Source organism: Artemia franciscana, chromosome 20 (genome assembly GCF_032884065.1).
Source record: "Artemia franciscana chromosome 20, ASM3288406v1, whole genome shotgun sequence".
Taxonomy (NCBI): domain Eukaryota; kingdom Metazoa; phylum Arthropoda; class Branchiopoda; order Anostraca; family Artemiidae; genus Artemia; species Artemia franciscana.
The window spans coordinates 2006462-2024321 of record NC_088882.1 but is presented as its reverse complement, the minus strand read 5'-3'; the positions used below and the strand labels follow the sequence as shown (position 1 = coordinate 2024321).

At 34.5% G+C, this 17860-nt stretch overlaps 1 protein-coding gene across 6 annotated transcripts in view; it reads right to left on the bottom strand.

Annotated features, from left to right (window-relative positions):
• LOC136040265 (uncharacterized) overlaps positions 1–17860 on the bottom strand; it is a 293795-nt gene that overhangs the window by 187045 nt on the left and 88890 nt on the right. For all 6 annotated transcript variants that reach the window (XM_065724489.1, XM_065724490.1, XM_065724492.1 and 3 more), the window contains 3 exons: positions 15037–15270; positions 7383–7602; positions 2143–2429 (listed from right to left, as the gene is read on the bottom strand). In XM_065724489.1, coding sequence (XP_065580561.1) covers positions 2143–2429; positions 7383–7602; positions 15037–15270 — 741 coding nt within the window. The remainder of the gene's footprint in view (positions 1–2142; positions 2430–7382; positions 7603–15036; positions 15271–17860) is intronic.

The following is a 17860-nucleotide window of genomic DNA, read 5'->3' as shown; positions in this document are numbered from 1 at the left end:
ATATTCGAAAATATGTCATCCTTCATCCACAGAACGTGCCCTAGCCATCTCAACCTTTCTTTCATTATAGCCCTAGAAAGCGGAATTGAACCTTACTTTACGTACAGCCTACTGTTTGAAATACGGTCAGTCAGCCGGGTATCCAGAAAAATCCGTAGGCAATTTCTCTAGAAAACATCTAGTAAATCTTCGTCCGCTTTTCGGAGCGCCCATGCTTCAGAGACCACTGCCATCACTGTACCTTCCAATATTCTAATCTGGGTTTGCAGACTTATCTTTCTATTCTTCCAAACTTTTTTTTTAATTGTGAAAAAAAACTGAGCCTTGGCTATTCTATGTTTAACACATTCACTGCTCCCACCGTCTGTACTAATAACAGTGCAAATGTAAGGGAAGCTGCCCACTTAATCAATCTTCTCGTTACCCAACGTATCCTTTACATCTTCACTTATTCCTAGCCTTAGTGACTTAGTTGTCTTAACATTAGTTTTCAAACCAATTCTATCATCCTAAACTCGCAAAACCTTTAATAGTTCATTAATTTTGCTCACATTTTCATCGAATATACCTTAATCATCAGCATAATGTAAGTCCAGGAGAGTTTTTCCTCGCCATTTGATTCCGTGGTCTCCAATTGCTTTCCTGTGCTCCTTAAGACTAAGTCCATCAAAAAAATCCATATAAAGGGGAATAGAACACAACCCTGTATAAATCATGATTTAATACAAAACCTGTTGCTAACCTCACTTTCTACCTTAACCGCAGCAGTTCTCGTACACAGCACTAATCACTTTAATGTATTTGTCTGGTATACCATATAAGGATGAGACCTTGGTGAGGATCTTCTATCAATAGGATCGAACGCTTGCTCATAATCTATAAAACTGAAGACCAAAGGTGTTTGTCAACTAAGGCACTTCTCAATTATTAACCTAATAGAGTAAAAATTTGGTTGACACATCCTCTACCTTTTCTACAACCACTCTTGCCTCACATCCAAGGTATCACAAACTTTTTGATTTTCCTTTATATCTTTTCCTGCAACTGTAAGTCGGTTTAGCACATTCTCAAGATTTTCGTCCATCTCTCTTTTAACTTTTTCCTTATCACTAATTGGGATAAGGAATCTTTAACTGGGACAAGTCAGGACTGACTACTCTCTCTCAATTTATTAACATGCCAGTACAGTATTTTACTATTATGCCGTCTAGCTACATATCCCAGATCCTCGGCAATTTTATCCATGGCCTCCACCTCACACCTCTTTAATTCATATTTTAATGCTTTTTCTACTTTCTTTACATTACTTTTGTTTTCGTATTATCTGTCACTCAGATAACTCTTGTACAAACCCCTTCTCCTCTCTATTAAACATAAAGCTTTTTTCACTAATATTCCTATCTGAAGACTTGACTTTCTTCCCTAAGACACCATCAGCAACTTCACAAATTGTTTTTCTAAAATTATTTCATCCATCTTCCACATTGTTAAATTTTAAACTCTCAAGTTTAGTATTCAACTGTTCCTGGAAAATTTCTCATAAATTCTCATCCTGGAGTCTACCAACATCATAACTTTTTGGGAGGTAGTTACCCTTCCAAATTTGCAGCTTCGAATTAACCCTAGACACTACTAGATGGCAATCTTTACTTTTAACATCAACAACAGCACTCCTATATACCCTAGTATCTTGTATTGATCCTGCCTGTCTTCGGTTTATTATAACACAATCAATAAGGTTTACAATCTGACCATCACGTGAGTACCAAGTCAAATTATGGGCGATTTTATGACCAAATTTTTATGACCAATTTTATGACCTTATCGGTGTTTGGCGTTGAAATAAACGAATTTAGCGTTGAAATAAACGAATCAAGTAAAAGAACCAAACAAAATAGATGCGAGAAAGAACATAATAGAAAGAACAAAAGCCACCACACCTCCTGCTAAACGAGAATGTATCTACAAAAAATTAATTTAGGACTAAAGAAATAAATAAAAATAAAAAAATAAATAAAAATTATAAATAACAGGACTAGATAAACAAGAATGACCAGTAAAGAGGAAAAAATAAATAAAAAGCACCAATTAAAGAAATATCAGGGTGCATATAAAAATCGGGTGGAGAAAAGTATAATTTACCTTGACATTCGACAAAAGGATTTCCTGAGAAACCAGTTGGACACTGACAATCAAAAGAGCCTGGTATGTTTATGCAAACAGCATTGAGACCACACGTAGCCCCATCTTCTTTTGCACATTCATCTAAGTCGATACATATTTGGGTAGTGGGATCACGGGTAAAACCTTGGGCACAAACACATGCTCCCTGTCCCTTCACATTATCAGGGATACAGATTTCCCCTGTTGGACAAGGGTTATCTGCATTGCATCCTGGGGGAGATGTTGCCGATTCTTTACATCCCTCTCTGTTAAAGAAATATCAATATAAAAATAACAAAAAATTAAATTTAAGTAAATAACAAACAACGATATAATACAAAAAATATAATAATATAATAATAATATAGCAATACTAACAATAATAAAATAATAATAATAATAAAATCAAACAGTTTGTGGTAATGAACTTTAAGCAAGGAGCGACCCGGCTCAATAGTAACCAAAACTCCAAAAAACGAAATTTCCATAAAAATAGTTACATCAAAAGAATTGCATTCTAATGCTGATTTTCAATATATAAGTTTCATCAAGTTTAGACTTACCTATCAAAATGATAAAAAACTCTTAGAAAATTCGCCTTATTTTAGAAAATAGGGGGAAACATCCCTTAAAAGTCATAGAATCTTAACCAAAATCAAACCATCATTTTAAGCGTATCATAGAACTCTACAGTAGAAGTTTCACAGTTTCACACTACAGTAGAATAGAAATTACTCCGTATATGAAAGGGGCTTTTCCTTCCTCAACGCCCCGCTCTTTACGCTAACGTTTTAACTGTTTTAAAAATTAGAGCTCAGAGAAAGTCAGACTTTAGTGTAAAGAGCGGGGCATTGAGGAGGGAACAGCCCCTTCCACATACAGAGTAATTTCTGTTCGTTTTAAGTTTTAATGTCGCTCCATACTTTCGGTTAAAAAAAAAACGTGTTTTTTTTATTTAATAAATCAAAAGAATCGGATTTTAGGGCGATTTGAAATATATGAGTTTCATCAAGTTTAGTCTAACCCATCAAAAGTTACGAGCCTGAGAAAATTTGCCTTATTTTCGAAAAATGGGAAAAAACACCCCTTAGAAGTCGTATAATATTAATGAAAATCAAACCATCAAATTCAGCATATGAGAGTACCCTATTGTAGACGTTTCAAACTCCTATCCGCAAAAATGTGGAATTTTGTATTTTTTGCCAGAAGAAAGATCACGGATGTGTTTTATTTGTTAGTTTTTTTCCCAGGGGTGATTGTATCGACCCAGTAGTCCTAGAATGTCGGAAGAGGGCTCATTCTAAAGAAGATTGAAAGTTCTAGTGCTATTTTTCAGAAATTGGAGGGCAACTAGGCCCCCTCCCACGCAATTTTTTCCAAAAATCACCGGATCAAAATTTTTATATAGTCAATTTGTTTAGAATAGTCGAAAAATCTAATAATTATGTCTTTGAAGACGACTTAATCCCCCAAAGTTCCCGAGAGAAGGGCAGCAAGTTATTAACTTTGCCCATTGTTTACATCTAGCATTAGTTATTGGGAAACATACAGACGTTTTCATGGAGGATTTTTTTCTGATGGTTGGGGGTCGGGGGAGGGGGGTTACGTGAGAGGACCTTTCCATGGAGGAATTTATCATGGGGGAAGTGGATTTCCATGAAGAGGGCGCTGAATTTTCCAGCATTATTTAAAACAAAATGAGGAATTAAATTAAGAAAAACAATTTTTTTCAACTGAAAGTAAGGAGCAATATTAAAACTTAAAACGAACGAAAATTATCACGTATATGAAGAGGTTCGTCCCCTCCTCAATACCTTGCTCTTTAGGTTAAAATGTTTGTAGTAATTTCAAGAGCTATTTATTCTAATTAAACTGCATTTGTGATTCAGGGGTCATTCTTAAAGAATTGGAAAAAAAATTTAACTTTAGTGTAAACAGCGAGGTATTGACGAGGGGGCGAGCCCCCTCATATACGTAATAAAAATATATAAATATAGAAGTTCGTTACGTAAGTTAATTTGTAAGCTATGTATATTTATTACAAATAAAAACGTTCGTATGTAAAACAAAAAGTTCTAGTGGCCTTTTTAATTAACCAAAAAACTTGGAGGACAACTAGGCCCCCTCCCCCGTACCTTTTTTCTCAAATCGTCCGATCAAAACTTTGAGAAGACAATTTAGCCAAAAAAAAAGTAAAATTGATGTGTAAATTTCGCTTTAATTATTCATGTGCGGTGAGCCAAAATGAAAACCTGCATTAATTCAAATATATTCAGAAATTAAATACAAAAGAAACAAGTTATCTTTAACTGAAAGTAAGGAGCGATATTAAAATTTAAAACGAACAGAAATTATTCCGTATATGAAAGGGGCTGTTCCCTCCCCAACTTCTGACAACTTTAGCTCTTCACACTAAAGTTTTTTTCAGTTTTGAAAAGTAGAGTTGTGAGAAAGAGTCAAACTTTAGCGTAAAGAGCGGGGCGTTGAGGAGGGGACAGCCCCTTTCGTATACGGAATAGTTCCTGTTCGTTTTAAATTATAATGTCGCTCCTTACTTTCAGTTAAAAAAACTTGTTTTTTTCATTTAACAACAATAAAAAACATGAATATGAATTTTCTTTAAAATATATATATATGCATATATTTTTATACAAAATCTTTCAGACATTGATGCTACAACTATACTACTGACAACTATTTGCAATACCAAAACCACTTGACGCCAAAGAAGTTGCGCATGCTCCTCCTTCACCCTATATTCAAAGCTTTGTTCTTTTCTCTTTCCCACGAAGTTCCAATTTCCCTCAACTTTTGACATATGACGTCGTCATATGCTCAACTTCCGACATCTTTCCCTCACATACGAGTTCGTATTATTTTTTTTTTTCAACATTTCTTCATTTTTTGAAACATAATCCTATTCTGAATTACTGGCTACTACTACTAACAACTTACCACAACATCAAGCGGCCTTAGGCCAACACAGCTGCGCACGCTCCTCCTTTATCCCAATCTATTCAAAGCACCCTTCATTACTCTATCCTAGGAAGTTTCCATTTCCTTAAGTATTTCCTTACGACATCCTCCCACCTTAACCACGGACAACCTGTTTTCCGGTTAGCACTGAAAGGTTGCCCGAAAAGAACGACCCTTGACAAACTGTCATCTTTGGGAGTCTTTGGTAACCCTTCTTTCATTTCCCTTTTCCAGTCAACATTGTCCGTCAACCCAGAAATATCGATCATTCCTAGAGTTCTATAATTATCTACCTTAGTTCTGCCTCAAGATGGATGGATGAATGATAGACTATCAATCAAAAACTGAAAATTACATTATTTTTATACATTCCTGAAAAAGGCTTATGGCAGCTGTGATCTTAGATTATCTGTCTCGGCTTTTTCCCCAATTAGCCATGGATTGATGGCAACTTGATTAAAATTCAATCGGTTTAGAAATGGTGGCCCAGATCAAATTTTCCACTAATCTTGTTGTTTGATATACCTTCAATCCAAGGATTAATTAAAATTAATCTAAAATTAAAAAATCTTAGAATCTAAATTTAATCTAAAACTAATATTAATCTTAGACAACTACCCTGGGAAACATCTTGTATGTCAACGTACACTACGACCTTTTGCAGCACTCACACTTCAGAGCCTTACTTGACCTCTACCATTACAGTGGCTTCTGGCATACTAATTTTATTCCTAGATTACAATAAATTGTTCCCTGTTGGATGATTAAGGTGAAAAAATTCAGAAGTAAAATTATTCCAGCTATAAGAAAAAAAATCATATGTAAAAGCAACAATTAGGCTTTTCAAACATATTTATACTTAAACCTTAATTTTTTTATTTAAAAATGTACATGTTTAATTAATAAAACTTTAGTGTATAGACGAAAAAGATCCATGTCAAAACAACATTATTTCAAGTATTTCAAGTTTCAAACATGTACTTACCATATATTATATTTGGATATTATAATAAGTTCTTGACTTAAAAATGTACATCTTTAATTGATAAAACTTTGGCGCATAGAAGAAAAAGATTCATGTCAAAACAAAATTATTTCAAGTTTCAAACATATTCCTCATACATTATATTTGGATATTATACAAAAAAAGTAGCTTGGTCAAAGCAACATCTCGGATGTCCAATCCCAAAACAAGGTATCATTTCTAAAGTTTCACAAGCCTCGATAATTTGTCCCATAAGCCTCAACAACCCTGGGCGATTTTGCCTGAGGGATGGACTTACTGTGTTTCGAAAAAAGTGGAGATGGACTGTAGTTCGCAACAAAATTTTTGCGCTGATTGGCATAGAGCTATTTGTTTTGCAAAATGCTGCAGACATTAAAGGGAATTATAACATTGTGCTCAGTCGTTTTATTGTGTGCTTCACGAAAGCACAAAGAAACGATATACATTCATGCACAAGGCCTTATCCAGTGGGGAAATGTTTGTCCCATTTGTAAAAATGTAACAAAAATAAATATAAACAAATTTTTGATGCATTCTAAAAGTTTTTTGTATACCCTCCTCCCAAAAAACTCTTTTGTAACCCCCTCCCCCGACAAAATCCTGGTTACGACCCTGTCGTGCATCTAGTTTTTCGAACCCTTGTACAGCTTTCAGATACAGTAAAACGTTGTTAAAATTCAACAGCAACAAAAAACTTTTCTGTCTGTCCCAAACCACTGTTTATGCACCTTTTCTCTATTTTGAGTTCAAAATGGCTTCTTTTCATGCTTTCTGGTATTTTTGAATTTGCTGTATCTCCATTCGTTACGCAATTCACCATGACAGTGTCTCTGCTGTTTCACCTGACTTTACGAACCCAAACAGCGTATCAGATTCAGAACAGCATAGTTGATTATTCAACTCAACTGTTTTGGGATTAGACAATCAATCTGACGAAAAAAACTGTTTATTCACAGACCACTGAGATTACTTAGCTCAGCGAATTATTTCCTTTCCCCACAAACATGAAAATCTAAATCCCTGTGTAAGGATTGAATACTAATGCTGGCATGTGGGCAGGCTCTGTTCAACAGAAAGTTTGATTCTTTTTTGCTGTTTGATTATTTTTTTAAAAATTACCAATCAAGGCATATAAACTGGCTGAAATTTGAGTAAAGATAGTCTATAAGAGACTATCTCTCCATGAGCTAATGCTAACATGTGGGCAGGCTCTGTTCAATAGAAATGCATCACTTACTTGTAAGGATTTCCTTCAAAGCCTCCAGGGCATTCGCAAGTAAACTTTCCAGGCTGGTTCAGACAAACAGCGTTGTCTCCACATGGATTTGCCTCACATTCATTAATATCAACACAGCTGTCTGCGCTTCCGGTGAAGCCACTATGGCAAAGGCATTTGGCTTCACCATTAATAAGCATACATTTTGATTGTGGACTACAACTGAGAAGCTCGCATGGATCTGAAAGCAATCGTTAAGATACATTAGTATACCTTCGGTATCACAGTAGAATATTTCTATGAATCTTATTTAAAAAAGGGGGTTGGAACTCGATCTTGGGGTTATTGGAGCCTGCATACAGGGAGGGGGAAATATCCTTGCTCTGTTATTCTGACTATATCATTAATGAATATGTTATTAATGACTATATAATGATTATATAAATATGTGATCCATAAAAATACATATTATTTATTTTTATTCAGACACAAAAGAATAAATATTGCTTAAAATTCCAGGAGTTGTTGTTTTGATATTAATATATATGCAACAAACCAATTTAGTTCTATCAGTTCAATATACGATAAATGTTTGCTTTCTAAAAAGCATATCCTTCTAAAGGTGTAAAAATCAATTGTTAAAATGATTTTAAAAAATTGGGCTTTTGGAGGACTTACAAGACAGCAATATCAATACTTATTTGTGGGAATTTCTCATCATTGTAAGTTTATATTCATTGTTCATTCCAATTCTGCTCACTAAACCTAAAGGTTTCATTTAGGTTGAAACGCATTATTTTGTACCTTAAAGTCCAGAATAGCCCCAAAAACCAAAAGCCTGATTTATTTTGCATATCAGGCATCCTTCAGCCAAATGTACATTATATTTTAGCTGCAAAAACCACCCTGACTACGTCTGGAAAAAGGACTCCCTCTGATTATAATATGTATGTTACTCTACAATATGTATTCTATATTAATGACTATGCTATTAATGACTACACATTTTATAAATATTTTATCCATAAAAATATATATTACTACTACTACTAATAACTCACTGCAGCACCAAGCCGCCTGAGGCCAACACAGCTACGCACGCTCCTCCTCCAACCTAATCTATTTAAAGCCTCCCTCTTTACACCCTCCCAGGAAGTTCCCATTTCCTTTAAATCCTTATTTATGACATCCTCCCAACCCAGACAAGGACGACCTGCTTTCCGTGTAGCCCCAGACGGTTGGCCAAAAAGGACAATCTTCGGTAATCTGTCATCCTTCAGCCGTAGAACGTGGCCTAGCCATCTCAACCTTTCTTTCATTATAGCCCCAGAAAGGGGGATTGAACCACACTTTTCGTACAACCTACTGTTTGAAATACGGTCAGTCAGTCGGGTACCCAGAACAATCCGTAGGCAATTTCTCTGGAAAACATCTAGTAAATTTTCATCTGCTTTTCGGAGTGTCCATGCTTCAGAGCCATATTTGACCACTGTCATCACTGTAGCTTCCAATATTCTAATCTTGGTTTGTAGGCTTATCTTTCTATTCTTCCAAACTTTTTTTAACTGTGAAAAAACACCCTGAGCTTTAGCTATTCTACTTTTAACATCTTCACTGCTCCCACCATCTTTACTAATAATACTACCAAGGTAACTGAAGCTCCCAACCTGATCAATCTTTTCGTTACCTAAGGTCACCTGTTCATCTTCACTTATTCCTAACCTTAGTGACTTAGTCTTCTTAACATTAATTTTCAAGCCTATTTTAGCACCCTGAACTCGTAAAACCTCTAAAAATTCATTCATTTTGCTCACACTTTCATCTAATATGCTTAAATCATCAGCATAATCTAAGTCCAGGAGCGTTCTTCCTCCCCATTTGATTCCATGGTCTCCAATTGCCTTTCCTGTGCTCCTTAAGACGAAGTCCATCAAAATGATCCATATAAAGGGGGATAGAACACAACCCTGCTTAACTCCTGATTTAATACAAAACCAGTTGCTAACCTCATTTCCTACCTTAACCGCAGCAGTATTATTCTCGTACATAGCGCAAATCACTTTAATGTATTTTTCTGGTATACCATATAACGATAAGACCTTTGTTAACGCTGTTCTATCAACAGAATCGAAAGCTTGCTCATAATCGATAAAACTAAGGACCAAAGGTGTTTGACAACGAAGGGACTTCTCAATTATTAACCTAAGAGTGAAAACATGGTCGACACATCCTCTACCTTTTCTAAAACCGCATTGTTCTTCCCTTAAAACTTTGTCTACAGCATGTCTCAGTCTAAAAAGTATCATATTACTCAGTAATTTGCTACCTACAGAGACCAGACTAATGCCTCGATAATTCCGACATTCACTCTTGTCACCTTTCTTATACAGTGGTTTAATTAAGGTTTTCCTAAAATCATTGGGTACTTCCCCTTTTTCAAAAATCATGTTCATAATCTTCAGTAGCTTATTCCTAACCTCAGAGCCACCATATTTAAGGAACTCATTAATCATACTATCAGCACCTGGGGCCTTATTATTTTTTAATCCTTCTAGTACTGTCGCTAATTCTTCCTCACTAAACAAATCTTCCTTCACATCCAAGGTATCACAAACTTTTTCATTTTCATCTATATCTTTTCCTGCAACTGTATCTCGGTTTAGCACATTCTCAAAATGTTCCACCCATCTTTCTTTAACTTTTTCCTTATCACTAATTGTGGCCCCATTTCTATCTTTAACTGGGACTAGTCCGGATCGGCTACTCCCTTTCAATTTATTAACATGCCAGTATAATATTTTACTATTATGCCGTCTAGCCGCATCTTCAAGATCCTCAGCAATTTTATCCATCGCCTCCATTTCACATCTCCTTAGTTCATATTTTAATGCTTTCTCCACTTTCTTTACATTCCTTTTGTTTTCATACGACCTATCGCTCAGATAATTCTTATACAAACCCCTTCTACTCTCTATTAAACCTAAAGCTTTTTCACTAATATTCCTAGTTGCTGTCTTAGCACTCTTCCCTAGGACACCATCAGCAACTTCACGAATTGTTTTTCTGAAATTATTCCATCCATCTTCCACATTGTCAAATTTTAAACCCTCAAGTTTAGTACTCAACTGTTCCTGGAATTTTTTTCTCAAATTTTCATCCTGAAGTCTACCAACATCATAACTTTCCGGGAGGGAGTTACTCTTCCGAAATTTCAGCTTTAAATTAACCCTAGACACTACTAGATGGTGATCTTTACTTTTAACATCAATAACGGCACTCCTATACACCCTAGTATCTTGTATTGATCCTGCTAGTCTTCTGTTTACAATAACATAATCAATAAGGTTTGCTGTCTTACCATCACGTGAATACCATGTCAACTTATGGGCCATTTTGTGACCAAACACCGTATTGGTTATAACTAGGTTGTTATACCTACAAAATTGCAAAAGCCTATAGCCATTAATTAATATATTATTATTAATATATAATTATTAATATAATTATTATAATATATAATATATATTATTATTATATATATATATTATGTTTCTATTCCGACATCACAATTTTGCTCATTTTAGGTTTCATTTAGGTTGACATGCACTGTTTTGTACCTTAAAGTCGGGAATAGTCCCAAAAACACAAAGTCTGACTTATTTTGCATATCAGGCATCCTTCAGCAAAATGTACATTATATTTTAGCTGCACAAACCACCCTGACTACCTCTGGAAAAAGGACTCCCTCTGATCATAATATGTATGCTTGTTATTCCATTTTATTCTACAATATGTTACTCTATAATATGTATGTTACTCTATAATATGTATTCTAAGTTAATGACTATATTATTAATGACTTTACATTTTATAAATATGTCACCCATTAAATACATGTTATTATTTTTTTTTTCTGACAAAAATTTTGCTCATTCTAGGTTTCATTTAGGTTGACATGCACTGTTTTGTGCCTCAAAGTCTGGGATAATCCCAGAAACACAACGTCTGACTTATTTTGCATATCAGGCATCCTTCAGCAAAATGTACATTATATTTTAGCTGCACAAACCACCCTGACTACCTCTGGAAAAAGGACTCCCTCTGATCATAATATGTATTCTTGTTATTCCATTTTATTCTACAATATGTTACTCTATAATATGTATGTTACTCTATAATATGTATTCTAAGTTAATGACTATATTATTAATGACTTTACATTTTATAAATATGTCACCCATTAAATACATGTTATTATTTTTTTTTTTTTTCTGACAAAAATTTTGCTCATTTTAGGTTTCATTTAGACTGAAATGCATTGTTTTGTGCCTCAAAGTCCGGAACAGTCCCAGAAACACAAAGCCTGACTTATTTTGCATATGAAGTATCCTTCAGCAAAATACACATTATCTTTTAGCTGCATAAACCACCCTGACTACTCTGGAAAAAGGACTCCCTCTGATCATAATATGTATTCTTGTTATTCCATGTTACTCTATAGTATGTGTTCTAAGTTAATGACTATATTATTAATGACTATACATTTTATAAATATGTCACCCATAAAATACATGTTATTATTTATTTTTATTTTTTCTGACAAAAATTTTGCTCATTCTAGGTTTCATTTAGGTTGACATGCGCTGTTTTGTGCCTCAAAGTCGGGGATAATCCCAGAAACACAACGTCTGACTTATTTTGCATATCAGGCATCCTTCAGCAAAATGTACATTATCTTTTAGCTGCATAAACCACCCTGACTACCTTTGGAAAAAGGACCCCCTCTGATAATAATATGTGTTATTTTAAATTAAAACTGATTTGAGCACAAGGCTTTGAAGTCAGGTCAATTTAGCACTATGAAGCAACAAATATTACATATTTGGTAATGACTTCCGAAGGACCCGTTTTACCCGAAGGACCGAAGGACCCCTTTGTTCCGAAGGACCCCTTTACCCCATGGTAAAAATCTACTTCTTCAAATCTGGCCTTAATGTAATATTCAGCTTTAGCGGGTTGGTTTAGCACAAAGTTTGTCTTACTTGATAACAGAACATTACATATTAGCCAATGTTTTATTTGGTTTTTATTCCAACTGAATACAATTAGCTCATGGCTTACCAAAGCTAGCTTCAACAAACAGGGTTTAACCGGGGATAGCCTTTGTTTACAGCCTTTGTTTTTCCATTTTCTTTCGAGTTTTTTTTTCTATTTTTTAAAGTAAAATAAACATATTTCAACTACTTGTATTTACTTTTTTCTTTTAATATTGGCTCTGAGACATATTTTTTTAGTTTGAAAGAAAAAGCAGAAGGTAACAAGAAGCAATGCAGCGAACAGCGATGCCACACATCGCTGTGGCCACATCGCAAATGCCACACTTTGGCCCTTAGGGAAATGGAAATAAGTCCAAGATAAACAAGATAAAACATTAACTTTGATATTCAAAAAATACTGGACTCTTAATTCAGAAACAATTAAATTAACAAAGTTTTTTGAGGATGAACGGCTACTAGCTAAAAACGAGCTGTGTTCAACTAATAAACTCCTACAAAGTTGGCAAGGGCCAACAAAGTGACGCTAGTGAAATTCTTCTGCCATCTGTACTGAGCTGAATTATAGTACCGGGTAAAATTATAGCAAACCATATAACTGGCTTTTGTATAAAGTGAATCTACAACTCGATGCCTTTTTTTATGCTATTTACGAATATAATAATCGCTTCTACCTCAAATTAAATAAAAAAAACAAGTTTTTTTTAACTGAAAGTAAGGAGCGACATTAAAACTTAAAACGAACAGAAATTACTTCGTATATGAAAGAGGCTGCTTCCTCATCAACGCCCCGCTCTTTACGCTAAAGTTTGACTCTGTCTCTCAATTCTTCTTTTTAAAACAGTAAAAAACTTTAGCGTAAAGAGCGGGGCGTTGATGAGGAAGCAGCCTCTTTCATATACGAAGTAATTTCTGTTCGTTTTAAGTTTTAATGTCGCTCCTTACTTTCAGTTAAAAAAAATTGTTTTTTTTATTTAATTTCTGAACGTTTTTGAATCAATGCATGTTTTGATTTTGGCTCTCCGCAGAGGAATAATTAAAACGAAATTTGCATTTTTTTTTTTTTGGCTAAATGGCTTTCTCATAATTTTGATCGAATGATTTTGAGAAAAAAAGAGCGGGGGAGGAAGCCTAGTTGCCCTCCGATTTTTTGGTTGATTAAAAAGGCAACTAGAACTTTTAATTTTTTACGAATATTTTTATTAGTAAAAGATTTACGTAACTTATAAATTAGCTTACGTAAAGAACTTTCGTTACCACGAACTGTTTGATTCAGATTTAAGCACTTTTTAAGCTCTTAAAAATGACCTAAATTTGGTGTATAAAACGGCTAAAAACATTTGTCTCAAACTTTAAAACATTGATCCCAAACTTGCTGTTTCATTATAAATCCATTTTTTTAATGTTATATAATGCACTAGCACAGATTTTCCAATATTAATTTGGATAAATTAATTTTACCAACGTTATGGCGTTTTCTTCTTCGCACTGAGAAAATGTAGTATTATTTTATCGAAAACGGCGCGGAGAAAACGTAGCATTATTTTGTCGGAAAAGACAGATAACTCGTACTTTAATTGAAAATTGTGCTTAAATTTGAAAAAAAAAGTGCTTAAATTTGAATTTGTGGTAGAAGCGACTATTATATTCGTAAAGAACATAAAAAAGGCATCAAGTGGTATGTTTGCTTTATTAGTAATTTAGTTATATGAACTGTCATAATTTTTAGAAAATTCGTCATTTTAGGAGCAAAAAAAGTGCTTAAATATCAATTTAAGACGGAAGCGATTATTATATTCGTAAAGAGCATAAGAAAAGGCATCGAGTGGTATATTCAATTTATACGAAAGCCAGTTATATGGCTTGCTATAAATTACCTCGTACCGTACCATGAGCTGACTTACCAGGCATCAGAACGAGATACAACCCGTTATGTAGCCAGTTGCGAGAACAGATTTGCAACTCTTTGTTTACTTTTTTGTACGAACTTTCATTTGTTTACTTCTTTTGTTGGTGCATTTAATAAGCAGCCCTTTTCGAGTTTTCTTTGTTATTGTAGAAGTAGTACTTATTTTGTAGCGCTACGGCAACATTGTTAATCGCAATCTGGAAGTTGTAAACGTTCATAGCGGTACTGAATAGTGAGAAAGAAATATAATACATCCTACAGAACAAACACGCAACGAAAATAGTATTTGAATGGCAAGAGCTTTGTTCGACTTTAGCATTAGATACAGTCTTGTTTCATTAAAACTTAACAAGCGTCCCCCAAATGAGTTCATTACATTTGACACTGTCACCCACATTTGTCTACAAGCCCCTGCTTGCGTTACAGGAAAAATTTACTCAGTAATATTATAAAATATAATATTATAAAATGTATAATAAACCTATTAACAAATAAAATAATAGATAAATATTGTATAAATAAAATATTTTATATTTTATAAATAAAATAGTAAAGCAAAAATTAACACTATATGTAATAGGTACACAATAAATAAAATATAGTAATATTACAAAATAGCATATTAGAATTTGCAGCGATATAGTTTCTAGTTATGCTACTTTAAAGGTTTTACGGCGCAGTTTGAAAACACCTTTAACCTTACGCTACTTACGTTTACAATCTGGTCCAATATTTGGTTCCGGACACATGCACTTGTTCACAGGATCGCATAAGGAATTGCCAGGGCAGTCTTCATCGATAGCACATCGACCCGCCACAATGCACTCTGTCTCTGGATCGGGGTTGGGTAAAAGCCCATCTGGACATTTGCAGCTGTAGCTCCCAGGGACATTCTCGCATATGGCACCTTCACCACAGACTTCCTTATTTGAACATTCATCAATGTCTGCAAAGAAGGAAATTATTTTGGTATTAAATCGTGCCTAACCAAGGGAGAAGTACACATGCTGTGTAATTTCTTTATCTAACTTTACCCTCCAGTATATTTTAAAGGCGGTGTTTCTATATAGCGCAAATTTGCGTTATTTAAGAAAGTTTTTGGGCGGTTGCGTGTTGAATCTTTTGGGGTTTTCAAGGATTTTGGGGAAAAATGCACCTTAGCACAGAAGACGAATTTCAGCTTCTGCGGCAGCACTACCTTATACCAGGCGTCTGGCAAGGAGTTATGTGAAACATTTTGTAACTTCTTCGCTTATTAACATCGCCTTTCAAAAAAATAAAAAATGAGCCGTTATCCTCAATAGGCTTCAAAGCTTTGTTATGACAGGAGTCAAATGGCCTAAGCAAGTTAACCTAAATTTGAAGTGCTCTTATATATATTGTTTAATATTTATTTCTAAAAAAAGCCATCGGTTTTGTGATTGTGTTTCTAGTGCTTGTGTTGAATTTCAAAATAATAATTTCGACAAATTCTTTTGAGTTTGAACTAACCGCTTATGAGAAACAGACATAAAGTAGCAAAGACCAGCGAAATACGCAAATCTTAATGTATAGCCGAAGATTATAGTTAGCCTTTCTAAGGGGGTGAAGCTGAGGCACAATTACATTGACAGAAATTATTATGTTTGGAAAGAGCCTCACGAAAAGAGTGGTAGCTGTTTCGGAAAGAGCTACCATTACCATTGTATTACCATTGTAATTACCATTGGTAATTACCATTGGTAATGGTAATTACCACTGTAATTACCTGTAGGTGTTTTGAATGAACTTGCCTCTACAGACATAAAAATCAATTGTACCTGACTGGCCCTGCTTGGTCAAAATTTAAGCCAATAAACGAATGAAGTTTTTGAGTCACAATATTTTTTGTTGGTAGTTCTTTTAATCGTTAACGACTTTCTAATTTTGAATTAATTCTTTTGAATTTATCTGTAAATGTTTATGTTTATCTTTGAACGCTCGATTTAAGGGAGGGGGAGTTTGCCTCTCTCTGGTCTCACCTATATGTGGCAGTTCTAAAACTTTCACCAACGAACAAGGATAGGCTCTTGTCAAATACCTGGGAACAAAGATCCATATTATAGGCAGCGCAATAGCGCTGCATAAGTAAAGACCGATGTGAGCGCACTGTATTATTTATTTTTTATGCTAATATAAATGAATAAATAAACCTTAAAACGAGTAACACTTAAATTGAATATGCAAATAAAGCTATAAACGAAAAAAAAATTTTACTATTGAGGCATAAATGAAATCCAAAACAAAGGTGGTGAGGCTTACACCAAAAGGCTCTAAGGCTTAATTATGACAGGAGTCAAATGGCGTAGCAGCCAGATTTCGCGTTTACCCAATAAAATTGGCTCTAAGACTTAGTTCTAAAGGCTCAAAAATCTAAAGGCTCTAAGGCCTAGTTATGACAGGAGTCAAATGGCACTTCAGCTGCCAAATTTCGCGTTTAACCAATAAAATTGGCTCTAAGGCTTAGTTCTAAAGGCTCTAAAATATAAAGGCTCTAAGGCTTAGTCATGACAGGAGTCAAATGGCGCTTCGGCAGCCAGATTTTGCGTTTACCTAATAAAATTGGCGCTAAGGCCTAGTTCTAAAGGCTCTAAAATCTAAAGGCTCTAAGGCTTAGTTATGACAGAAGTCAAATGGCGCTTCAGCAGCCATATTTCGCGTTTATCCAGTAAAATTTTCTCTAAGGCTCAGTTCTAAAGGCTCTAAAATCTAAAGGCTCCAAGGCTTAGTTATGACAGGAGTCAAATGGCGCTTCAACCATATTTCAGGTTTGTCCAATAAAATTGGCTCTAAGGCTCAGTTCTAAAGGCTCTAAAATCTAAACGCTCTAAGGCTCACCCCTCCGCTTGTCAGTGTGTTTATTTTTCTTTCTTTTATGTTAAATGTCCCCCCATATAATGTAGATGAATATGTTTATCTTGATATTTTCTAATTTATTAAGCTAATAGTTTATTTAAAATGGTTTATGTATAACTGATATACCATTTATATACATAAACGGATTATAAATTACTATAAATTACTATTACAGCAACAAAGAGCTTCTAGTTTAGGCGCTACGGCTGAAAGATATTCCTTCCGATTAAATATTGGTTCTCTGGCCGAATAATATTATTCATATTAACTAAAAGCTTTCTATTTGTGCACTGCAGTCAGAAGATATTCCTTCCGATTAAATATTGGTTCTCTGGCCGAAAAATATTGTTCATATTAACTAAAAGCTATCTGTTTATGCGCTGCAGTCAGAAGATATTTCGGTCAATTAAATACTGGTTCTCTGGCCGAATAATATTGTTCATATTAACTAAAAGCTTTTTGTTTATGCGCTGCAGTCAGAAGATATTCCTTCCGATTAAATATTGGTTCTCTGGCCAAATAATATTGTTCATATTAACTAAAAGCTTTCTGTTTATACGCTGCAGTCAGAAGATATTTCGGTCAATTAAATACTGGTTCTCTGGCCGAATAATATTGTTCATATTAACTAAAAGCTTTCTGTTTATGCGCTGCAGTCAGAA